The sequence below is a fragment of the Chiloscyllium plagiosum genome, unplaced genomic scaffold, assembly GCF_037043375.1.
Source record: "Chiloscyllium plagiosum isolate Xiang-an unplaced genomic scaffold, Cpla_swu_hap1 HiC_scaffold_32, whole genome shotgun sequence".
In the NCBI taxonomy this organism is placed as follows: domain Eukaryota; kingdom Metazoa; phylum Chordata; class Chondrichthyes; order Orectolobiformes; family Hemiscylliidae; genus Chiloscyllium; species Chiloscyllium plagiosum.
The window spans coordinates 35345214-35372023 of record NW_028270170.1 but is presented as its reverse complement, the minus strand read 5'-3'; the positions used below and the strand labels follow the sequence as shown (position 1 = coordinate 35372023).

Sequence of the window (26810 nt, the reverse complement as noted above, 5' to 3'; positions counted from 1 at the left end):
TTTCATACGTTATATAAAATTTTTGTTAGTCTGCTTTGTGTAGTCAGTTAATATTGCATTACACTGCACCTTAGAAGAAGAAGGGCTCATGCCCGAAACAACGATTCTCCTACTCCTTGGATGCTGCCTGACCTGCTGCGCTTTTCCAGCAACACATTTTCAGCTTACACTGCACCTTAGTGCACTTTGTCTGCCTTCCTTTTGATTTCAGAAGGCTTTTGTTTATGGGCCTAAAGTTCTTTTTTGCAGATTGTATAAATGGTTCAAATACTGGTTTTATTTTGAATATCAAATGAAAAAGATACCAAACCTCATATTCCTCAACTCTCCCAATCCTCCCTTTCTTCTGTTTCTCTCTCCTCCCCTCCCGTACCCCCGACACATGCTGTCTTCTGCCTGTTTCCCCCACCCCCGCAATGTTTTGTCTCGAGGACGTTGATTAATATTGGTGTGTGATTCCACAAGTGGCATATGCACTTTAATGCTTCATCTACCCAGAACACTTCCATTTCCAAAGATATTAGCATATGCATGATATTAGAGCTGAGAAGATTGCTACTGTCTGTCATCAGCTATGGTACATATGCTTTCTGTGAGGATCATGCAAATATAGTGCAGAAAATAGTGGTAATGTTACTGAGTCTCCAACTTGGGCTTATAGCAAATATAGAATTCAATTTAATAAATTTGGTAAATTATTAGTCCAAATGATTATACAGCTTCTGAATTGACTACAATGGGGAAAGATTAGCAGTTCTGTACTTCAAATATCGGTGCACAATACCACTATTTTGCTTGTTGTTTAAGTGCTGATTTAAAGTAAGATACGGAAGATAGTGTGGAGCGATCAGTTTACAACTTTTCATTTAAAACAGCATTTCATGTACTGTACTGAGGAATAAAATCTATTGTACCTCTTTAAGCATATAAAGTTGAATATTTATTTATTTAAATATATAAAACCATCAATTTGATTCCAGTTTGTTGACAGTGGAAATATTTTATTTTGCATTTCCTCCTCTCATATTCCTCAACATTACACTGTGATTAAGTTACAAATGAAAATGTTTTCTTCAAAGCACTGTCAGTTTTCACACCTCACATGCTAAGGAGTGTGTGAAAGTAAACCAGGAAAACTATTTCTTTTGACTATGTTACTAATATAAAGATCATAAACCTACTGATTAATACGTACCCAACTCATTTTCTGTTCACTTCCATTTTATTTGCTATTGACGTTTTAAAGTTGATTGGTTTATTTGTTGTTATGAGCAAATATTTCCCTTTCTCAAAATGCCATTGATGGATTGTGTGCTGGGCAAATGTTGATTTTTTTTGTACAGATCCCTGGATAGAAAGTCTGGCAAATGGCAGGTAAAGCTATGAAAACCTCAAGTGCTGGCTGTCAATTTATAGTTACTTTGAGCGCTTACTTCCAATGCACTGTGCTTAATGTATTTGTGATGGATTGGAGGAATTTTCTCACTCAGAAGCATGGTTGTTCAGTAAACAAAAATAGTGAGCCTATATTGATGTCATCTCATAAGTGACATCATGTATTTACTGCGTTGGTATCACAAAATAGAATTACAAGTGAAATGGAGTTGTCTGGGTTTTGAGAATTACAGTTCAAACATCCTTTTTGTCAGGAGTTAACATAATGTCCATAGAAGCAAATAAAATTGCTATGAATGCAAGTTTCAATTCCAATAAACCACTGCAGTGAAGTTCTGTATGTTTTAAAGGTTCTATAATTCTGTCCATTTTTTACTAAAGACAAAAAAAAAGTTGTATTAATAGTTGCTCCCCATTTAATGTTATAAATTTTAGATTTAAATTGTCTTGATCAAGTTTTATGACCAACTGCTTGCTACAAATAGAAGGAACTTTCAAGGTTTGAAATAGTGCTGAAGATTTCCTTGTATTTCCAACAGGCAGTGTGCTGCGAGGATCATGAGCACTGCTGTCCACATGGCTACACCTGTAATGTGAAGGCTGGAACTTGTGAAAAGCAAAGCCTTTCTGTACCTTGGGAGGCCAAACGTTCACCCCTCTCTGATGTAAAATGTGATGACACATTCTATTGCCAATCTCCAGCCACGTGCTGTAAGATTTCTTCAGGGGGCTGGGCGTGCTGTCCATACGAACAAGTAAGTGTTTCAGAAATTGTACTCCACTCTCTTAATGGATTGATTTTACCATCTCAGCACTGCAGAATAATAACCTGAAGGCACTCAATAATGAACTCACTAGTCTGAGCTAGATTGATGAGAGAGCTGATCAGTTGAAGTTGAGTCCTTCAGATGCACACAAGAGAACAATAGATTTTCAGTGCTTAATTTTCAATACTATCTAGTGACCTTGAAAAAAGAGAAAGCTCATTTATGATAACTTCCAAGTGGCCAATTGTTTTTACAAGAGGATATGAAGCTATGTGATAAGAATCAGAGATGCTTTCTTTGATGGGAGGAAGAATGTGGGGCAGAGGTAAACTGGAGTCCAGTTGGATTATATGAAGCTGTGGTGGCATCGGCATGTTTTAATGAGATTCAAATATCTTTTTAGGTAAAATGCATCTCTTGTGGATGATTTACACATTTACCTCTTTACTCTTATGAATTATAGTTGCTTTAGGTGAATTGCTTTGACATCAACTCATTGGAGTTGCAGTGCTGGCAGCTAGTGTTGAATGCCAGATCACAAATTTTGTAACTACATATCTTGAGATTCTCTCTGATGCTTTGTAATTTCGCCAGCCTCCATCCTACTTTGCTTGGATTGCCATTCTGTGTAATACCACAATGTAATAGCCTGAGTTCAAATGAATTCACTTCTTCATAAATGAACCAAACAAGCAAAAGTTGGCTTGAGATGTTGATTATGGGGTTCCTTAATCGAATTTGTAAGTCAGATTTTTCACTGATTAGTGTGGTAATGTCTTTTACCTAGTCTCTTAAGTTCTGTTCCATAAGCTGCTCATTTCAGCTGGAAATATCTCAGACAGTGAAAGTGTAAATGTTTAGGAGGAAAAGTTTAGCTTATTGAAACATTGCATAGGTATAGAGTTTGGCCATCTGGCCCTCAGCATGGCACAAAGTGAGTTTCAGGATCTTTTTTCAGCATGGTTGCTTTCTGTTGAAGATATCTAATGAACTGGACTACATTCCATCATAGAAGCAAAAGTGTTTGTGCCGTAAAGCAGAGGTCTTAACTCCAAATCCTCTAAAGTTGTCCAGGTTAGCAGACTTTGCTTATAATCAGGGTTACATTGCACTCCAAGTTTAAACAAATATATCTTTTTCAAGCCCAAACCCATGTCCAATATCATTTCCAACAACAGAGCAAATTTGCTAGTTATCATGCAGAAAACAATACATGAGCCTTCATCTCAAGATAACTGGAGGTGAGACATAAAATTGGCCTTACCAGAATCACCCAGTCACCATGAAAACTTCTTTTAAAAATTGTGCTGTCTTCTCAACATAAATCTGAGTGTTGACATATTGAGTCATTAGCGCTAATGGGACAAGCAAATTCCACTATATTTTGTCCCAAACATATATAAAGGAAACTATGGGATATATCAACTTTATTGACTTGCAAAATGAAAGTTTAACTGACTTCTGTCAGTTTAAAGACTTGTGGCAGAATTCTCCCTCAATTGCAGGTGGCCGGAAGGAGAAATAATTGGTTGAGTTGGCGCTGTTTAGTTTCTTGCCATGTCAGCAATAATGGGTCTGGATGAGAAGATCACTTTTTAAATTTGATCATGGGATATGGGTGTTGCTAGTATTGCTTATATCAAATTGGCCCGGAGACACGGTAATGGGTGCTGCTTCCTTGAGTAACTGTAATCTTTGCTGGACAGAGTTAACATTGATATATCAGGCTGGTGTATGGCTGCTGCTATCCTTCTGAAAGGTAGGAGTCATAACTGATCGGTTGTTTGGAGGAGCTTTGGTGAGTTAATTCAATGCAGTTCCTGCATGCTACACACTGTCATCGGTGGTGAGGGGGAGCAAATGTTGAACGTGCTGATTAGTGCCAGTCATTTGGCAACTTTGTCCTAGATGATATTGGAACTGCACACATCCAGGCATGTGGATAGTATTCTCTAACACTCCTGACTTTTGCATCGTAGAGTGTGGGTAGGTACTGGGTTTGGTGAGTTACTTGCTGCAGGATTCTTGCCCTGTCACCTGCTGTAGTAGCCACGTGTTTTCATGACTGGTCCAGGTCAGTTTCTGGTCAATGACAGCCCCTATGTTGTTGATTGTGAGGGATTCAGCAATGGTAATGCCACTGAACATCAAGGGGCCACATTTAGAGTTGAAGCTGTCCAGACCCTGCTGCATATGGACAACTTCAGTTTCTGAGGTGTCACGAATAGTACTGGATATTGTGCAATCAGCATCATCCGCAGTTCCACCCTTCTAGAAGGAAGGTCATCGATGAAAAAGCTGATGGCAGTTGGGTCTGGCAGACTATTTAGACTCTAGTGATGTCATAGTGCTAAGATGATAGACTTCCAGCAATCAAAACCATTTTCCTTTACATTAAGTATGACTACAACCAGCAAAATGTTGTTCCCAGTGACATCTGTGTTACTAGGGATGATGTTTTGTAATCGGCCTGTTCATAAATGACATTACTCTCCTTTGGAGCAGGTGCAACTTGAACTGAAGCCTCCTGGCAGGGACACTGCTATTGTAGTACAGAGCCCTACTGTTGCTAGAGGACCAGTCTACTGGAAACTTTCTCAACTTGCCACCAATTAAGGCCCTTAAGTGATCAACTTAAGGGCTTCAACACTACCTTCCCATTTAGCTATGTTTCTGACAGGGGTGAAAGATGTTTAGTTCCCTACTGGGTAACTAAGACGATCCATTTGATGCATTGGTGGGGGCAATCTGGAGCAACTGGAGGCATGGATGATTTGCAACGGATTGGCATCTGCTTTTGATTGAGTCTGTCCCCTTTGCCTGAGTCAAGAAGACAAAAATATCCTTCCCTCCTGTCAGTTGGGTTCCCTGAGGAGGAGGCCTTGACCAACAGTCTTTAGTATCCAGAAGCTAGCAGACCGTTCTGCTGACCCGGGGACACCAGTACTAAGGCCTGTGATAGGCCAAGAAAGTAACCTAAGCTCGAACAGTCAGGCCTTCGAGAGCTATATGGCGAGTACTGAGGTGCGTTATCTCAACAGTTGGCCACCTAACATTCCTGCATTCCCCCTACCCCCACCCCCAGTTTAATCACAATCATGTAAAATTGCCAGTAGTTTGTTCACTTTTGCAGCATGTCCTTTCCACATTTAGGTTCAACAAATGGTTATTTTTGCGTAAGGCAGTTTGCCTAGACAAGAAGCAGTAATTCAAAAACAGATACAAAATGTTCATTTTGTTCATTGTTCTGGTTTTGATTCTGGCATCCAGGCAAATATCTTTCATAGCTCTGATTCTCAACCCAGACAAACAGATCAAGCGCTAAGCATCAGGTGGATTCTTGTTTAAAATAAAACTTGTAACAATAAGATGTATGGAAGAACCTTATTACACAAGTTCTAATAACCTAGAACATGATTTAAGTGCAGATAGTGATTCCAAAAGAAAACTGGAGGGGTACTGTGTGCTGGCTATGTGGACAGAACAAGGAGCAACACTGATTGTAATTCTTTCAAGAGAGGCATGGACCTGTTGATCAAATAGTTGTCTTCTGGGCCACAATGACTGTCATTGTCTTAGAAGGATTCAAAATCCCTTTGAACATACCCCTCATTCTTACTCTGTGACATGATGTTATATGGTTGTAGATTGTTATGATGTAACATTTTTATTACTTTTCAGGCTACCTGCTGTGAAGATAAGCTGCATTGCTGCCCAAAAGGCTACGCCTGTAAAGAAAAAGCGTGTGTACTGCGGCCTCAGCTGAGGTTGGACCTGTTTTTTCCAAAGAAGAAAAAAGCCTTCAGTACCCTGTGACGTGCTTGTGCCTTTAATCTAATTGAGTTGTGTAATGCACCAAAGCAAAATGCTACAGTGTGAAATCTTGGGAATTGTACGAAAGGAAATTCTGAGTTACTTTTGTATGACAAGTCCTCTAAATCAAGTCTAAATCAAATTCTCAAAATAGCAAAGAACTGTCCTGAGGCAAAAAAAATCTGGATTTTTAAAGTCCTTTGAATATTTTTCTTGAAAGATTTTAATTTTTACTGTAAAATAGTTTTTTGGGAACTGCTTCTGTAAACTGTATTGATTCTGTTTTTATGCATTGCATGGATGTTGAAGGTAAAATTGCACCAAATTGTAGCCCAACTGCTTAATTCTCTTCTAAATTGGGAACTTGGAGGTTAATTAGCCATCTCATTGTGAAGAAGTGAAACAAGCAGAGACCCCACTTGATCAATTTGTAACCCAACTGGAGATTGGTTTTATTCAACATACTTATTGAAATTGATGACTATCTTTTATCTGTAAAACATTGAGATTAGTCCGTAACTCCGTTGTGAGACTTTTATTCAATGTGCACTGAGTATGTTTCTCAGGGTATTACTCCTAAATGTTAAATTCAATAGGAGCATTGAAGCATTTGAAAATTAAAGTTAACCCAGCACAGGTACACCCACTGGTTTGGGAAACGAGAGGAAACAGTTGTTTTTCTCTCAACTTGGTTCCCTGGGTTATTGGACACTCCCTGTCGGATAGACCTGATAGGCCCTGGTTTTCTTCACACTCCCAAAGCATTTTCCTTTGTGTGGATGTGGCTGTTGAACTTGTATGTACACACATACAGCTGCCACTAACTAGATGTATCATTAAATGGATCATACAGTGATCTGATCTCTTTCCTGCCACATCTGAGTAGCACTTCTCTAAACTAAACTCCAAACCAACCTCAAAACAGTAATATTTTCTTAGCAAAATAAGGCAACAAGTAAATTATCACCCTTAAAATATGATCTTTTGAGATAGTACTTAAAACATTTAAAGCGTTAATGAATTTAAAAATGAATTGATTTCAGAAAATTATTAACATGCTTAACTATTTTCTTTGGTGTCTATTAAATGGTAAAATGACCTCTGACTTTTAATAACATTTTCCTAACTACTTTCATTAGGATTTGTAGATTCTTTCAGGTGCATCATTTCTAGTGCATCCATTCTTTTGTTGATTGTACTGGACTGTTATCTCAGTCCTTTTTTTAAATATTTGGGAGGCAAAAGATTTGCCAAGTTTTTTTTAAAAGGGTATTGCTTGCTTGCAGGATTAATAGAAGACCGCTTCAATGAGGTGACGGTAGTCATAGTGATGCTTAAAATAGACAAGCAGTCTTTTCAACTTCCTTGTTTTGTTCACTGGAAGGCTATCTGAAATTGTGCAGTATGTTACATTCATTTGTAATAAATTGATTTGTTTGTAATTTACTATTATCATGAATGTACGGATCCAAACGTCTAGTCTTGCACAATCTGGGTGAGGTCTTTCTGTACTGCTGAACCAGTTATGGAATAACTTTATTTTATCATTAATTTTTGAGTGTTCTTTCGGAACTTTCCTGATGGAACTTGTGTGGAATGAGAGCGAGGATTTCTTGAGCAAATATTTGAACAGCTTGCCTCAAGTATTGTCAAAAATTGATTTCTCACTATGGTATAAATTTCTGTGGTAGCTTATGCATTTATATAATCGACTTAAGAAAACTGGTTCTGTTTTGAAATCCTTTGCATCAACTGCACATCTTATGCACACTATCGTTCCAGACTGGATTACCAATGAAAACCATTTCGCTGTGTCATCCTTTCATTGAAACTTTCAACCATTGCAATTTGATCACTTTCTCATTGAATGATTTAAAGGATAGCACTGCAATATTGCTTTGACATCACTTGAAAGGGAATTCTTGCAGCTAATGATGTAAGTCAAATTGCGCAATTATCTTTTTGAATGTTTGCTATAAATAAAAGAAATTGAAATATTGTTTAAACAAACTTAGCACTCCAGTTATAATTGTTTCTTGTGTTCCACCACACATCAGGATTAAAATGACTTGTTTGGTCTGGCAAAACCACGAGAGTAAAATGGACATAAAATGTTGTCCTGCTGATAGATCTGAACATATTATTTCATTAACATAGTGACAATAGTACTACTTCCACCTAAACTTAAAATATTTGTATTATTGTGCCAGAAGTCATTGCTTAGATTTTAAATAAGTACTTTGTATTTGTATCCACAATAGAGAAGGATGATGTAGATCTAGAAATCAGGGGGAGGGACTATGATACACTTGGCCAAATTAACATTGAGAGGGAGGAGTTATTAATGGTTTCAGTAGGCTTGACAGTGGACAAACGTCCTGGCCTATTTGAGTTGTATCTAAGCCTGTTGTAGGAGGCAACGAGGAAATTGCAGGGGCTCCGACAGTAATTTTTATATCCCCCTTGGCACCCTTACTCTAGTCAAAGCACTGGAACATAGCTAATGTGGTACCATTATTCAAGAAGAGTGATAGGGATAAACTGAAGAATAGAATTAATTTCCCATGATTTTCCTGTTCGAGATGTTAGGCTCATGGACCTGTTGTTTCCTGGTTTATCCCCCATCCTTCCCTAGTATCACATTGATTATCCTTGATTAATCCAGGATAGTCAGCATGGCTTTAAAGGCAAGAGATCATGTCTAACTGATTGTTAAATTTTTCAAGATGGTGACTGGGTGTATAGATGAGGGGAGTGCAGTTGCAGTAGAGTACATGGATTTTTTAAGCTTCTTAATCATCTTGTCATGCAAGACCTAAGATCTTCAAGGATTGAGGGCATTTGTCAAATTGGCTGAGTAGTAGGAAACAAAGGGTGATTGTTGCAAGAGTAGAGCATTTTTGTGACTAGAAGCTGATGTCCAGTGGTGTACCATAGGGTTCACTGCTGGATCCCTTGATGTATGTTATGAACATTAATGATCTGGACATGAGGTATGATCAGTAAATTTGAAGATAACATGAAAATTGTTGGTTGGATGATATGGGTCTAGATGGGGGTGGCATCATGACTCAGTGGTTAGCACTAACAGGGACCAGAGTTTGATTCTACTCTCAAGCAACTGTCTCTGTCAGGTTTGCACATTCTCATGTCTGCATCGGTTTCTTCCAGGTGCTCTGGTTTCTTCCTACAGTGCAAAGAAATGAAGAATGGGTGGATTGGCCATGGTAGATGCAGGGTTATGGGATATGGTGTTGAGTCTGGGTGAGAAGCTCTTTTGGATGATTGATGGGTCAAATAGCCTGCTTCCACATTATAGGGATTCTATGTAGATAGGCTCTTCAGATGGGCAGAACATTGGCAAATGGAATTTAATCCTGAAGAGTGAGAGGTAAAGCTTTCTGGGAGGACAGATAAATAAAGTTGTTGGAAAGGCATATGGGAAACTTACCTTTTAAGTCAAATGTTAAAAATCACACAACACAGGCTATAATCCAACAGGTTTATTTGGAAGTACTTGCTTTTGGACTGCTCCTTCATCAGGTAGCTAATGGGGTTGGATAATAGGAGACAGAATTTATTAATAAAAGATCAAAAGTCCTACGAAGAGTATCTGGAAATGACTGCCCAAAAGGGTGGAAGAGGCAGCAACCCTCAATGTTTAAGTACTATTTAAATGAGCACTTAAAACACAATAATATACAAGACTGCAAACCAGGTGCTGGAAAGTAGGATTAGAATAGATGGAAGTTTGATGACCATGTTCACACACACACAAAGGGCTTCTTGCTGTGTGGTTAAAAACCCTATGCCTTTATGCTGGGAGTGTGCCACAGTTTGTCACTTCAGAAATAAGGGCTTTATAAAATTAAATTACCTTTATCCAAGTTTTAACATTTTAATTCTGTTACATACCAAACTACAGTACATTTTGCATTGTATCTCTTTACAACTAAAAAAATAAAGTGGGAGTTGCTTTGTTGCAATTCTAAAACATTCTAGGTCATATATGGGGGAGAGAGAGATTATATGCATTGTGCAAACGTGTTTTCAGCTTGAAACTATATCACCTGAGTCCTTTTTTTTTGGTTTGGGCCTGCTATATTTTCAAGTTCCACATTTGCTGTTCTATTTATGTTTAATTGAAATCAAATTGGATAACTAATTTCATTGCTGGAAGCCTTTGAGCTGAAGCAGTGTGATCAAGGATCAGTGCTGGCTCCACTTTTCATCATTTATATAAAGGATTTGGCTGTAAATATTGGAGTATAGTTAGCAAGTTTGGAGATGACACCAAAATTGGTGACATACTGGACAGCAAAGGAGATTACCTCAGAGTACAATGGGATCCTGATCAGATGAATTAATAGGCTGAGGAGTGGCAGATGGAATTTAATTTAGATAAATGTGAGATGCTGCATTTTGAAAAAACAAATCAGGGCAGGACTTATACATTTAATGGTTATGTCCTAGGGGATGTGTTGCTGAACAAAGAGACCTTAGAGTGCAAGTTCATAGTTCCTTAAAAGTAGAGTAGCAGGTAGATAGGATAGTGAAAGAGATGTTTGGTATGCTTTCCTTTATTGGTCAGAGTTTGAGTACAGGAGTTGGGAGGTCATGTTGCAGCTGTACAGGACATCGGTTAGGCCACTGTTGGAATATTGCATGCAATTCTGGTCTCCTTCCTATCGGAAAGATGTTGTGAAACTTGAAAGGGTTCAGAAAAGATTTATAAGGATGTTGCCAGGGTTTGAGCTATAGGGAGAGGTTGAATAGGCTGGGGCTTTTTCTCCTGGAGCGTCGGAGGCTGAGGGGTGACCTTATAGAGGTTTATAAAATCATGAGTGGCATGGATAGGATAAATAGACAAGGTCTTTTCTCTGGAGTGAGGGAGTCCAGAACTAGAGGGCATTGTTGAGAGGGGAAAGATATAAAAGAGATGGAAGGAGCAATGTTTTCACACAGAGGGTGGTACACGTATGGAATGAGCTGCCAGAGGAAGTGGTGGAGGCTGGTACAATTGCAACATTGAAAAGGCATGTGGATGGGTATATGATTAGGAAGGGTTTAGAGAGAGAATGGTCCATGTGCTGGCAGGTGGAACTAGATGAGTTTTGGATAGGGTCTGCTGTAAACCTCTGATTCAGTCCATGTAGACAATGGCAGTTAAACGCTTGCTGCCATTTCCCAAAGTTTCAAAGTCTTGGGGCCACTTTTGACATCTGCCGAAAGAAGGCAAGTGTTTAAGCTGTTTGGGAGATAGGCTGGAAAAGGAGTGGCTGGGTTGGGAGATTGGGAAGTGTGTGTCTGGTCAGATCAAGGATTCTGTCTGTCACCGGAGGGGCGATTTCATGAGTTTTCAGTTTTAATTCCTGTTACACTTTCTTCGCTGTCTAGTCAGTCAATTGAAGCTCCCTGAAGTCACTCCAACTTTTTCAAAGGATTTCAGATGCCGGATAATTGCCCATCAGAATTTTCAAACTGCCTGACAAATTCACAGTCAGCTGTGTCGAGTCTTCCGAATGATCCAGATGTACAACTCTAATCTATGCTTCAGCAACGACTTGGCCTGAATTTCAAAGGTAAAGAAAGAATAACATGTATTTGCATAGTTGCACAACCACTGGACATCTGAGTGCTTTACAGTCAATTAACTACTTTAAGTATTCTAATTATCGGCAATACAGCAGCCAATTTGCATTCAACTCATTCCTACAAAAGCATCATAACAAATCATCTAGTTTTTGTAATTGATTGATACATGAATAATGGCTAGGCCACATGGCTGACTCCCTGTTCGCCTTTGAAACAGTGTCATAGAATCTTTTATTTCCACTTCAGGAGGAAATTGAGGCCTCAGTTTACCATTTCATCCAAAAGACAGAATTCCTGACAGTGCAGCACTACTTCAGTACTGTATTGAAGAGTTCACCTCAAAACTAAGAAAGGGACTTAATACTGAAAACATGTCGCTCCATGACAAGAGTACAATAAACTGAACCCCCAGGCTGCTGCTCTGAACCTAAGGTCATGTGGGGTTAGGAGTAATTTATTAGTTAGGTAAGCCTCAATCCTTGTCTAACAGAAGGCAGAGAGTCTGTATTAATGCATCAGCAAGATGTAACTAGTGGGGTGCCATAGGATTTGGTTTTTGGGTACCCAACTATTTACAAACTTTATGATGATTGGATGCAGGGATAGAGCTGTAGCCAAATTGTCATGACAAAAATCAATGGGAAAGTAAGTTGCAATGAAGAGATACTAAATTTACAAACTGATATAGATAGTGAATGGGCCATGACTTGTCACGTATCGTTTAGCATGCATATCTGTGAGGTTATCCATTTTTATCAAGGGAATAGAAAGGCAACTTATCTAAATGGAGAGTAATTTCAGTGTTTGGGTATAGAGGGAACCGGATGTCCTTGTGCATAAATCACAGAAATATGGAAGTATAGGAGGTAATCAAGAAAACAAATGGAATTTTGACATTTATTGTTCAAGAAATATGGTAATAAAGTTGGGAAATGTTGCTGCAAGTGTTCAAGGCATTAGAGAGACCACACTTGGAGAACTACATACATACTTGGTCCTCATATTTGAGGGAGGATGTGGTTGCATTGGAGGCTGTTCAGAGAAGGTTCACTGGATTGAATCCAGAGGTGAGGAGTTTGACTTAAGAAGACAGTCTCAGCAGTTTAGGCCTACACTTCTGGAGTTTTAGAACAATGAGAGGAAATCTAATTGAGGTGTATAAAGATGCTAAAGGGAATTGACAAAATAAACAGAGAGGATGTCTCCTTGTGGGGAAGACCAGAATGAGAGGTCTTGCTTTTAGAATAATGGGAAGCAGATTTAAAACCGAGATGAGGAGAGGTTGAGAGTATGTGGAATTCACTACTATAGTGTGATGGATGCTGGAACATTGATTAAATTGAAGGAAGAGACAGCTTTTTAATTAGTAAGAGGGCAGGAAAGTGGAGTTACAGAACACAATTTGCTTAAAGCCATTAACAATTGTGAATAGCCATGTACACAAGTCAGATTGTGTACTTTTAAGTAAATGTTCTACATCATTTAGAAGAAAGAAACCCAAGAAGGACGCTCTAGGTAAAAGACAGATATGAATGACCTAGGTCCCCTTACTGAGAGGAGGAGAGAGTCCTATTTTTATAACTGATGACCTATGTTGGGTGGAAATAAAATTGAAGTGGTAGGTGATGAAGAGACTTTGATGTCAAAAGGCAAAAGTCCCTGGTACTAAATGGGGTCTGAGTGTTGTAAATCTGAGGTAGTGGTCAATTCTCCAGATTAAGGAGATAGTCCCATATTTCTGCATCGGGCGTACATGTGTCTGCTGCATTCATGGATTCTTTCTCAAAGGGAATTAGTGGTTGGGTGGTGAGGCAGAAACTGGGTGCAGCTTTAGGTTACAGAATGGTCTTTTTCAGGGTCAAGGCTGTTCTGTTTATTGACTGCAGTGGTCCTAAGAGTGTGTATCATCTTAAGTTCACACCTGGTGGAAGATCTGCACTATAAAACAGCCTATAGCTCAGCACAATTTGGCACACTTGCTCAAAATAAGTGAAAGGATGGTTATGAATATAAGAACAGCACCCATAGTCTTTCCTGCCTTTCGATGAGATTGTGGCCAATCTGTAAGTTCTTCACCTTTGCTCCATTTCCTTTAATGCTTCCTGGATAATAAAGACATTAAAAATTCAATGTTCATCTGTTGCTATGAAAATTGGAAGAAAGAGCATACTTGCAGTTGTTGGTTTGGGAACAGGAGGAAGATGCCTTTATTTGTTGTGTAATTGTCATAATCACCTGACTTGAGGAATCTAATAGAAAGTGCTCTCTATGCTCCTAATATCTCTCATCTTAAGTGCAAGACAATATTTTGAGAAATATGGAGAATGGGTGGAGAGCTTAGGAGGTGTAAGTGTTAATTTCGCACATTACTTGGAGAAACTCTTTCTGTTTAAATAATCCTACCTTCCACCCTAGTAGAAATCTCTCTCTTTCATATTTCTGTACCTGTTTGAAAATTACTACCTTTAACTTCAAGTTATGATGAACAGTTATTAACTTTAGCCTCTGAACTAGTTCTCTATCCACTGGTACAGGTTGACTAATTCAGCAAAAAAACACAGCTTTCTGGGCTGCATTCCTTGGATCTGTTTGGAGTTGGGGAGGGTTTGGCCCTAAGAAAGGTCAGTTATTATACCAATTCATAAACAATTTTGCATACATTAAATTTCAACACTAGTTCAACAACAAAGAGAAGCTGGATTCATTTCTCAAACATTTTTAATAAGCTTTGTATTAACAACTTTAGGAACAAGCAAAAAAGATTGCACAGAATTTTGACCATGTTTTCTTTGAAAAGAGCAAACTGGATACCAAGCACACATCTCTGTTTAAGACCACCTTGTTTAAAAAAAAACGTGGTCAACAGTCAAACAAAAGACACAAGAGTCACTAGCACTAATCAATTTAAAATGTAGCCATACGTACAATATGTCCAAGTCATTCATCTTACCTCTGTTGTGGCACAGCATTGGAGACAATTCAATGACATGAACTTTGCAAAAGGAGATTTGAAATGATCACAAGACAACTGTCTATTAGGTTTTTTTTTAAAAAAAGCAACAGGTCCACAATAACAATCCCAATAACCCTTAAAGTAGCACTTATTTTGAGCCTAAAATTACATAGCTTAATATGTGCATTAACAGGAAAGGTTGCCCCCTCAATTTTAACACGCCTTTTTAAACAGAATAAAATAAAACATTGCTTAATATACTTTTGGTCTAGTCTAGATTACAAGGTGATCTTGTGGTGCGAGACTCACCATGGGGGCACATGGGTTTGAGCTAAGGTTATAAAACTAACTGGCTGATTCCACGTGCTATGCTCCTGTTTATTAGATCTTTAATTCGAAGAGGGTCAATTTATTACTGATCATTCATTGTTTGTTGCTGAGCACATCACAATATGGAGTGTTGCAAACAGTGAAAGGTCATTTTCGGATTGTTTTTAATGTTAACAGAAGAGGTGAATCAGTACTGCAGGTTGGACTCCAATTCAAAACCTAGTTGAATATGAATTAAGAAGCAGGTTGCTTTCATTCTACATCAAATCCAATTTTTTTAAGCTGCATTTAAATGTCCTTGGTAGCACAAGAAATGTAATCACTATGGGTACTGGATACTTCCTGAACGCTTGAATCCAATGTTTAAATTCCAGTCTTCAGCTTTTTATATTTTTGTCAGTGCAAGGACATGTACTGCTTACTTTGGATTATTCATATATTCAACAGCCTGTTAGAATATGTCAGTTAAAATTTGGTATGGCTGTATATCTTCTCTTAACCAACAATAGGATGTGCATTTAGGAATGTTCATTTCAAAATAAAAAATAAAAGCTTTGAATATGAATTAGTAAACTTGGTGTTATCACTGTCTTGGACAGATGAGAACATTACTTTTTAAAACTAGATATCGTAGTGATTAATTTCATTTCAGGTGCCATGCAATATCTGACAGTTCTATACATCTTTGAACCTAGCAACATCAGAGATGAGAACTGGAATATCACATCCTTGTTTTTGCACCATCATCTTCACACTCAGACAAACATAGCTTGGTGAGATAAAGTAAACACTGTATTAAGTCTTAAACCTTACCAAACAATTTCCATCCAATCATCTTAGCACCTTTGATTACAATAACGATGGGTCTTGCGCTGTGAGGCAGTATATTACAATCTGCAGGTAAAGAGTTCCAGGGCTCCTTTCAATTGGTAGCCAAGGAAGCCTTTTATGCCACTCGACCAGACTGGGGTTTGAACCCAAGTCTATCAGTTGAAAAGGCAATGAGTACTCATAAACCGCACTGCAACACTTTTTCATAAAAGGTAACAAAATGTGTCAAATGCAATCTCTGCAGCTTTGTTTTTAATTTGTCTATGGGATTTGGTCACTATTGGCTATCAACATTTATTACCCATCCCTAATTGCTCTGAAAAAGGTGTCATCTTTGAGCGGCTGCAGTCCTTGGAGATGTGGGGACTTTAAAGTGTTGTCAGAAACAGAGTTTCTGGATTTTGACCCAGTGCAAGTCAGGGTGGTGTGTAGCTGAGATGGAAACTTGCAGATAATAGTATTTGCTACCTTTGTTGTTCTAGATGGTAGAGGTCACAGGTTTGGAAGGTACTGCTGAAGGTGCGATGTAGTGGATTTTGTCATAGTCATGTGTATTGGGTTTGTATAGTGAAGGGAGTGAATGTTGAAGGTGGTGGATGGAGTCCTGGTCGAGCTACTTTGTCCTGGATGGTGTCGAGCTTCTTGACTGATTTTGGAGCTGCATTTATCCAATTATGCTCTGTTTATTTGTATCTGTAAGGTCTTATTAGTGAATACTCATTGGAGGTCCCAAATTAAATGCTTTATTACATTTATATCAATATTCTTTGTGTTGTCCAATGAACTACAAATTTAATAGTAACAGAATTATCTTAACATTCACTTAGTTTTGATTTTCTTTCAGCTAATTCATTTTTTGTGAAGATATTTATTTCACATAGATTGATGGTCTATTGAATGCAGAAGCCTTTTATCACACATAGGGGCATTGCTGTGCCTGGGTATCTTTGCAGTCCTTGAATGTGGTCATGAATTGGAGTGGGGGAACAGATGGTGTCTCAATGGCAGTGGCCCATGCTAATTTTATGAATCTCTGATGGAGGGGCCTCATCCCAATCAGATTTAGGAAATTGCTGCTGATTGTTAAGTTATTAATCTCGTCTAGACAGCTCAATAAAATGGCAGATACAGACCCATAGTCCTCACAGGTAACCGGTCTTAATTTAAAATGGCCCCTCGCCAGTGTTCAGGGCTGCTTCAATTTAGGCCCACTGAACATTGCAATCACTAACGTCCCCTTGCTATTGCAAACTGTTTTCATGAGAGTAAAATCACTTCTTGATCTTCAGGCAGGAGGTTTGAAAATGCAGCCCTCTGTTCAAATAAGTTAGGCCCTCCTACACTTTACTCGGTCAAATATATATCCTTTGTAACAAGTGCAGGGATAATGTGCTCAGTAGGTACTTTGTTTGATTCTGAAGCAATCTAAAGGAGTCATTATGAATACTGGATGATTTACACAAGAAATCACACTAATCCATGATTCATGGGCCAGATAATTTCTATGGGCATCAGGCTACTAGTCATTTCTTTCACATATATTAATTGAACAATTCATCTTGACGTAACTAATACATTTAAATATAAAACAGCACTTGAATTCATTGTACCTGTGATTATTTCTCTTACCTGGCAGGTTGGCTGCAATCTATCAAAAACCACAGTGGTAAACTGTAACTGGGCTATGGTTCATTTTACTGTTTCTGCACATATTGAATGTCACACTTATAAAATATGTATAAATTCCAACTTCCTAATATTAGGCTCTTCATCGTCGCCTGTCACCTTATATCAGCACAAGTGTTGCTTTCCCTCCTTTTTGCACAACTTAGACATAAAGAAGGCACTTGGAGAGTACTGGACCAGGTCTATATGGTCTGCTACTGGGATTGGTTTCAGGTCAAGTTAAGGAAAGTACAATACACGAGGAAAAAGAAACAAAGTACCTTCCAAATAAAAAGCTCCTATTCAAAAACATTGTGACATGTAAAATTACTGCTCCTCAAGCAAGAAAATGCTTCATTTGGTAGGGTTGTTCCAATTAAAGTAACAAAAGGACCTAACCTTTATATAGTGTCTTCATCTTCCTCAGGAAAAACAGGTACTGAGTTTTTTTTTTGTGAGGGCTGAAACCACACTGGCATTTTCTCTTCACAGAAACTCAGTATTAAAGACAACATTAATGCATGTTCCAACTGCCCTTACAGAAGACTTGCAGTTTTGTCACTGGGGTTGTTCTCCCTCTTTCTCTCAAAAATTTCTTCAGCTTTGCAAAAAAAACAAAAGCACAAATTCTGGGAGAAGTAGATTGCTGCTTTCAACTCTTCCTTGGTCTGCATTTTCTCGAGGCCGCTGGAGATTGTTGGTTCAGACTTTGCCGTTTTCGTTTTGTTTGTGCTCAAATTTTCTGTTGGGTTGCTGATGCATTTTCAGACACTTGAAGATTTTGTTCAAGGTCTTGGGAAAGTAAGTCCGCTGTTCACTTCAAATTAAAAACCATCAAAGGTCTCTCCTCCCTTTTCTGCCAGGGGCTCTTTTTATTCTCACCTTGGTCATCTGCCCCTTCAGAGGGATCTTGCATTTCTTCCTCTGGGCTAGTGGTCGAATCCCTGTGAATCTCGCTAGTACTGCTCCTCATACTGTTACCTCTGCTGCGATCCCGCCGATGAAGTGTTTCCCTGTGTTCAGAAGTCTCTTCAAGCAATGGGGTGAGGGAGTTATCCTCTGGAGAACAGACAGCTGTTCTGCTTTCGCTGCTGCTCTGCTCTGGATCATCCATGTAAGCCAGTTTACCATAGGCCATGCCTCCAGGAGGGGGCCGCTCATGATCCTCTTTTGCTTTTTTGCCAGGCTTGGTCTCATTCACGTCAACGCCAGAATCTAAGCTAGCATCATTGCTTCCGATCCTTTCTCCCGTCTGTAAATCGATGTAAGAATGCCGGACGTGAGCATTGGATCGCCCATCCAGTGAGACAAACCAAGCTCTGGGATGTTGAGGTTTTACCCCCAACTCCAAGAACTTCTTTTCAGTGAGTGCTTGCAGTTCTCCATTCATCTGTGCCATTGCTGACTCATTCAGTAATACTGCCATCGGGCCAGTCATGGAAGAGGAGTGAGGGCCCCATCCTTTGCCTTCTCCATCATCGGATGGTGGGGTCGGTTGTTGTACTTGCTGATGCTGATACTGTTGAGGGCCGTGCTGATGGGACATGGACCCTCCCACCTGAGCCCCTTTCATCTCCAACTGTTCTGTCCCTATGGCTGCTGACTGATCCATGCAAGGATAATCGGAAGTTAATCCCATATAATGGGCAGGTATGACTAAAGTAGGCATTACATTTCTGTACATGTTGTCCTTCATGTGATCGATAGAACCGCAGAAGATGAGTTGGCCTGGCTGGGACAGTGTTGTAGGCCTAGCCAGGTGATCCACAGACTGGGACATCATGTATTCTGAGGGCTTATTATCCATTTTGTGGCCAATGAGGGATTCAAAAGGTGGTGGCAGTGGTGGAGGGGAGGGTGGATCATTTGCACAAAGTTTGCTTTCTGCTAAGATGCGTCGCGCATGACCTTCTCTGCCTTTTTCATCCATCGGTTGTTGGGCAACCATTGAGCTATAGCTTCGCCTGTAGTCGTCCATTAAAGGTGGTTCCAACTCTCCAGAAGCATCCATGGACCTTGCAACTTTCAATGGGAAGCTCTCCACTGTCCTACGGTAGTCATCTTTAGAATTTCCTCGATGAGCTAACGTGTCAGTGGATGCCTTGCTGATGTGCCTCATCTTTTGGCTGGAGTCCCTGTATGGAATCTGCTTGAAGAACTCTTCTCGGGAATTCTCAAACTCTCGAGATGTACTGAAGGCTGATTTCAGGATGGGTGTGTGGACATCCATATCCCCATTGGAGGACACTGATTCCAAGTGGCTGGTGCTGATCAAATTAATGTGAGACATGGAGGTGGCTTGGTCCTTCTTGGAGCTGTCTAAAGTCGAAGTGATCTGTAATTTTCTGTGCTGTTGGCGTGGTTTTAGACATCTTCTCCTGTTAAATAAAAATTCCATTACTAAATCTACTACAAGTTTAAAAACCATCATATTTACATTAAAATGACTGAACATGGTAAGTACTTTCAAACATACTGCAGGGCATAGGCAACATTTCAAATACAGCAATTTAAAGCACTAGACTGAATGACTGAAAATGTAACATGACATAAAATGAAACAGTATTATAACTGATAATTCCATGCAGAAGTTAATTTTGTTTAAATATATTAATAATAAAATATAATCTAACCTTTTTTGAAATTTTCAAAATATACCTATATCTTCCAATGAATTGAAAGGGTCACTAGACTCAATGTTAAACCTACTTTCTCTTCACAGATAATGTCAGACCTGCTGAGTTTCTCCTGCAAATTCTATTTTTGTTTGTTTCAGATCTCCAGCATCCACTATTGCATTGTTGTATCTCAAGTGACTGCATGATTTCAATTTGGAGACAGTGAGGACTGCAGATGCTGGAGAAGGAAGAGTCAATAAAGTGTGGCGCTGGAAAAAGCACAGCAAGTCAGGCACCATCTGAGGAACAAGAGAGTCAACAGGTTCGGGCTGGACCCCTCATCAGGAGTGAGGAGGGAGAAGGGGGTAGGGCTGGGGGAAAAGGTAGTTGGAATGGCGATAGGTCTGTGAAGGTAGGAACTGATTGTGATAGGTCAGTGGGAAGTGTGGAGCAAATAGGTGGGAAGGAAGGTGAACAGATAGGTCAGGTCAAGAGGGCATAGCCAACCGAGTGCAAACTCAGGGACCAGTTCAGGAAACATCTCTGGTCTGTGCGCACCAACCAACCCCATCTTCCTCCAGCCATCTATTTCAGCTCCCCCTCCTACTCCCATGATGACATGTCCATTCTGGGCCTCCTCCACCACCTACACAAGGCTACCCACAAACTGGAGGAGGAACACCTCATCTTCTGCTTCGGGAACCTACAACCACCCGGCCTCAACTTTGAATTCACCAGTTTCCAAATATCCCCTCCCCTCACTCCATCCCAGATCCAACCCTCCGACTTGGCTATGCCCTCTTGACCTGACCTACCTATCCATCTTCCTTCCCACCGACCTATCACAATCACCTCCTAACTTTGCCCACCTATTGCCATCCCAACTACCTTTCCCCAAGCCCCCTACCCCTATTCATTTCTCAGCACCCCTCTTCCCCCTCACCAGTGCTGATGAAGGGTTAAGCCTGAAATGTCAATTCTCTTGCTCCTCAGATGCTGCCTGACCTGATGTAGTTTTTTCCAGTGTAACACTTCAATCACAATTTTAAAAGTTCATTTTATCAAAATATTTAGGAGCCACTACTAAAAATAGAAGTGGAAAAGTTATGATTTTCTCCAGGCTGGCAGTCTGCGAGAACATGGATTTGCAATATTATCCTTATGTTTTGAGGGTTCAATGGTTCAATCCTTCATGCTGTAGTGAGCACTGGTTTCCAGCAGGTGGGGCTTGAGCTACCAACCTAGAGATCCATTCAGGTTTTCAACCCAATGCCTGCATTCCTCTGTGTATTCTGTTCTTGATGTGCTCTGGGTGAACTTCAAAAAAACACAGCTTTGAATGATTTTAGCAGTAGGATATGCAATAGAACTTGAAACATTTATTTATAGGCCACACATCAGAGTTTGGGTACTGAAAGGAAAAATGCTATAATTATATACACACATTCTTTAAAAAGAGGGGTCAGAGTGGAACAATATGTTGGATCTTTAGCACTGAGACAATTGCAGACTGCCTTTTCAATCAAATGAGGAGAAGTCCAAGATGCAAGTGCCCTCTCTCAAACCTTCTAAACATTAAATTTTTAAAAATGGCCTCAGCAGCTAAGCTGCGGAGGGGTAAGCCCTTTATTGGGAGGACTGTGGCTACAGGTGAATTTATGCAGGTAGAGGGGGTCTTTCAGCCTGGCCTCTGACAATAGCCCAGTGATTATTATGATTTGTCGTCCCCTCCCACTTCCATATTACCCTCAATGGAACCTAAAAATCCAGCCCAAATTGTTTTGAGGAAGGCTGTTGAAAGAACATTGAACAGTACAGCATAGTACAAGCCCTCGATGTCGTGCTGACCTTTTATCCTACTCTAAGATCAAAGTAACCTACATATCCTACTTTCTACTAGCATCCATGTGGCTATCCAAGAGTGGCTTAAATATCCCTAATGTATGTGACTCTACTACCACTGCTGGCAGTGCATTCCACGCACCCATCACTTTCGCTGAAAAGAACCTACCTCTGACATCGCCCCTAAACCTTCCTCCAATCACCTTATAATTATGCCCCGTCGTGATAGCCATTTCCGCCCTGGGGAAAAACCTCTGGCAAATGACGCTCAAGAAATGTAGATTTAATGGATCCATAACTTTTATGATCATTGTAAAATCATACACTGAGAAATTTAACACGATGCGCGAATGATTAAATAAAGTTCCAAAAACAAGATCAAAATTAAGTCATTAATGCCTGATGTGCCATTTTAATCTCAATTTCAATATCCCGCTCCTTTTCCACCTAACTCAAGTAACTCTCCCCTTCTAAAATAAATTAATTAATTCTGTATCTTAATTATATTTCTTTGGGTGAAGAAATTCATTGTGTTTACTTAGAACTAATTTTAAAATCTGTCTCCTTGTTGTGGATTCCCTTATTAATGCTGGTAATTTGCTTCACTATCTGAAGCCATTAATCAGTTTGTCCTGACAGCTTCCTGGTCTCCAGGGAGGTAACACGCAAGGGGGTTTTATTCTTGGCTGACAGTTTTGTCAAGTTTCATAGTGTGGCGTTTCTCACCTCGGCCTAGCAAGGGCATGGGGAAGGGGGAGGGCTGGAGGAGCTTTCCATTCTTGTTATGAACTGGGACAATATCGGCAGCACTTTACTTTAGGAATGAAAATCCAGCTCAAAGTCTCCAGAAAACAAGCTGGAATTGTATCAGAGGTTGCTCATACAGTCGAAAGACTTTGTGGTTGCAAAGTGGTGTGAAAAATCTGAGAGATCGAGCATCATTTTACCCTGTAATTTAAAATACACACTGACCATAATCTGTCTGCCAACTCATGTTTGATTTATACTGATTTTCATTTGGATAAAGAATTCTACAGGTTCATTACTCTCAGAAGAAGTTTTCCTTATCTCAGTCTTAAATGTGCGACCCCTCATTCTGAGGCTATATTTTCTGATCCTAGAATCTCCCACAAGGGGAAATCAACCTTTCGGCATCAACCCTGTAAAGTCCCCTCAGAATCTTGTTTGCTTCTCTAAGCTTGCCTCTCATTCTTCGTTGGGGTTTAGAAGAAAGATCCAACTTACTCAACCTGTCCTCCTTTTGAAACTTCCCTTGACTGTCTCCAATGCTGCTATATCTATTCCTTCGATTTGGGGCTTAAAACCATTGACAGTATTCCAGCAGGTGCCTGGAATAGTTTTAGCAAAACCCCCCATTTTTACAGTCTACTTCTTTGGAAATAAAGGCCGACATTCCATTTGCTTTTCCTATTTCCCTATTGTATTGAAAACTTCAGTACATAAATAGGTTGTAAATCTTCACAGAATTGCAGCAGGGTTTCTTGAGAAAATTAATAGTCAGGCATTACAAGGTTAATTTGATAAGTGACAATTAATAGAATCATCATAGAATCCCTACAATGTGTAAGCAGGTTATTGGGTCCACACTGATCCTGAAAAGAGCATCCCATCCTGACCCAGCCCACTACCCTAGCCCTCTAAACCTACATTTCCCATGGTTAATCCACCTAGCCTGCACATCCCTGGACATTGTGGGCAATTCAGCACAACCAATCCACCTAACCCATCTTTGGACTGTGGGAGGAAACCCACATCACCCGGAGGAAACCAGGCCAGACACCATGAGAATGCGCAAACTCCACACAGACAGACGGTCACCCAAAGCTGGAATTGAACTAGGTCCCTGGCGCTGTGAGGCAGCATTGCTAATCACTGAGCCACCATATATTGCTCCATCATGAATAAGTGAGCTGAATCCTGATTCTCGACGGGGAATAAAGTCAGTGCAGGGGTTAAAAAGAGAGGAAAACAAATAAAAGACAGACTGTCAAGGAAACAAGAAAACTACACCAGTTTACCTGCAGTAATAGAGCAGCAAGCACAGTAGAACCAGGACCAACAGGGCCATAGCTCCAAGAATGGTGAGCAGAAATATGGTGTGGTAGGTTGTGATATCTCCAAACCTCGAGGGGTTGACTGCAGCTGTAAACAAACAGTAAAAAAAAAGAGTTACAAGGTAATAAAACTCAAAAGAAAGCCAGCATAACCAAAGAAGACAAATTATTCAATGCCAACCTCTGAAAATGTTCCTTGTGCCTTTGTTTATTGTTAATGTGGGAAGTAAACGTCACAGTTTTACATAGACACACAAGGACTATCTGGGAACACAAACATTGTTTTATTTGGAAAACTCCTGTTCCCCACCAATGTTCCTGCTTTATCCAGAAAGACAATCATGTCTTGAACCCATCTATAATTGCTGCTTATTCTATCATCTAATCTCCTTCGGGTGAGAAATTCCTGCCGATTTTACATCTCCCTTGTTAGTTTCCTCATCATTAACCTTTATGCTTTACTAGTTAACCACAAACTGACATTTAAAATACTTTTAACCTAAGGATGGGGAGAATGCGGGAAAATTTGTAAAACTGCACTACATCCAGAAATATTTTAAAATCCCTTGTTTATTTTTTTTAAAGAGATAGTTCTAGCCTGCCTGAAGTATTTGCACTTACTACACTGTGGAACATTAATCATGAGGTTATGTAGGATATATACAGTATAGTAGATGTCTTAGTTTGCCAAGATTCTATTTATAGAAAGTAATTCTACCATATGCATTGTATTTTTCCCACTAAATGAACAGTGTGCTGCCAGCATGAAGACTTTACTGTTGTCAAGTCTGTAACTTTTCCATTTAAATCCCTTCGACTGAAACATTTTTTGAACAACCTCAGTTGACAGAATAAACATAGTTCCAGCTGTACACTGAGTCCTAGAGTGACAGCATGCATGTGAAGTGAGGATTGGGGTGACAGTGCCATTAGGTGGTAACTAGCTCTGGGTAGTAATCCAGAAACATTATGATAGCTGATTGAATTTAAATTCAATGAGTAAAAGCTGAAATTGAAAGCTAATTTCAGTCATGGTGAGCATGAAACCTTCATCGGCTTGAGGGAATTAGCCATCATCACTGGGTCTGGCTTATATGTGACTCCAGACTCTCAGCAATATAGTTGACTTTTAACTGCCTTCTGAAAGGGCTCTAACAAATCACTTAGTTCAGAGGCAATGAAGGCAATAAATGTTGGCCTTACCAGTGACGCCCACATCCCATGAAAGAATTAAAAAAGGAAACCCGGTCAACTTGTCCGCGACAGGTGATTCTCTGCTCGAAGCTTAGTGTTCACATCTCCATTATCATTCTCAAAAAAAAAACATCCTTCCAAATCAAAGCAACATCTACAGGCAGATTCCCCGGAGACTTTACACAGCTTATGGCTTGAGTTTCCAACAATGGAATCGCATTTATTTCTGCAGCTGTGTGGTTCACATAAGCCAACTGTGGATGAGGGATTTCAACAGGAAACTGGGGCAAAACCCAAGGTCTCTCAGCCTGTGAGAGTGACTAATAACGTGTCAGAAACATTTAAACAGTAACTGTAAAAGCTGCTGAGAATGTGATATTGTAATCCCACTCGAGAGTCTGTGCAGATAATCTTGTCCAGGTATTTATTCAGAACAGAATTGTTATTATTTGCAAGAATTGTATTTTCCAGGACCTTATTTATATTGAATCTTGGCTGATTTCCCCCTTTGTAATGCCAATACACTCAGGCCAGTTGGACCATGTTAAGTTCATCCACCGATTCATTAATCTAATGCAGCCATCCCAGTTGTATGTTTGCAGTTTAATCAACATGACAGAATTATGAAAAACATAATTTACATGGAGATATGAGATTTATCTCTTTCTCCACAACTACTGGAGGGGGAGGGGGAGCAGCCCGAAGTCGTGGTCCATATTGGCACCAACGACATAGGTAGGAGGAGTGCCGAGGATGTTAGACAGGCTTTCAGGGAGCTAGGTTGGAAGCTCAGAGTTAGAACGAACAGAGTTGTTGTCTCTGGTTTGTTACCCGTGCCACGTGATAGAGATTCGAGGAATAGGGAAAGAGAACACTTAAATGCGTGGCTACAGGGATGGTGCAGGAGGGAGGGATTCCGGTTTTTGGATAACTGGGGTTCTTTCTGGGGACGGTGGGACCTCTATAAACAGGATGGTCTACACCTGAACCTGAGGGGCACCAGTATCCTTGGGGGGAGGTTTGCTAGTGCTCTTAGGGGGGGTTTAAACTAACTCTGCAGGGGCATGGGAACCCAGATTGTAGCTTCAGGGTGCAGGGCCTGGAGTGTAGGGAGGTTAGGAACATGGCATCAATTTCCAAGGAGGGTGTCTGTAAACAGGAAAGTGGCTTGAAGTGGGTATACTTCAATGCAAGAAGTATACGAAATAAGGTAGGTGAACTTGCAGCGTGGGTTGGTACCTGGGACTTCGATGTTGTGGCTATTACGGAGACATGGCTAGAACAGGGACAGGATTGGCTGTTGCAGGTTCCAGGATTTAAATGTTTTAGTAGGGTCAGAGGTGGGGGTAAAAGAGGGGGAGGTGTGGCATTGCTTGTCAAAGATAGTATTACAGTGGTGGAAAGGACGATGGATGAGGACTTGCCATCTGAGGTAGTTTGGGCTGAGGTTAGGAATAGGAGAGGTGAGGTCACCCTGTTAGGAGTCTTTTACAGGCCTCCTAATAGTCCTAGAATCATTGAAGAAAGGATAGGGAAGGTGATTCAGGAGATGAGTGACAGTAATAGGGTGGTTGTTATGGGGGACTTTAACTTTCCTGATATTGATTGGGAAAGCTATAGCTCGAGTTCGTTAGATGGGTCAGTGTTTGTTCAATGTGTGCAGGAGAGTTTCCTGACACAATATGTAGACAGGCCAACAAGAGGTGAGGCCATACTGGATTTGGTTCTGGGT

At 40.0% G+C, this 26810-nt stretch overlaps 2 protein-coding genes across 4 annotated transcripts in view; one reads left to right on the top strand and one right to left on the bottom strand.

Moving 5' to 3' along the window:
• Positions 1-7989, top strand: part of LOC122539986 (progranulin-like) — a 106104-nt gene extending 98115 nt beyond the window's left edge. For all 3 annotated transcript variants that reach the window (XM_043675243.2, XM_043675241.2, XM_043675244.2), the window contains exons 15-16: positions 1935-2150; positions 5844-7989. In XM_043675243.2, the coding sequence (XP_043531178.2) occupies positions 1935-2150; positions 5844-5978 (351 nt within the window). In that variant the 3' untranslated portion in view covers positions 5979-7989. The remainder of the gene's footprint in view (positions 1-1934; positions 2151-5843) is intronic.
• Positions 7990-14270: 6281 nt separating this feature from the next.
• fam171a2a (family with sequence similarity 171 member A2a) overlaps positions 14271-26810 on the bottom strand; it is a 316435-nt gene continuing 303895 nt past the window's right edge. Inside the window, exons 7-8 of the mRNA XM_043675236.2 lie at positions 23849-23972; positions 14271-19727 (exon numbers count right to left, since the gene is read on the bottom strand). Coding sequence (XP_043531171.2) covers positions 18164-19727; positions 23849-23972 — 1688 coding nt within the window. The 3' untranslated portion in view covers positions 14271-18163. The remainder of the gene's footprint in view (positions 19728-23848; positions 23973-26810) is intronic.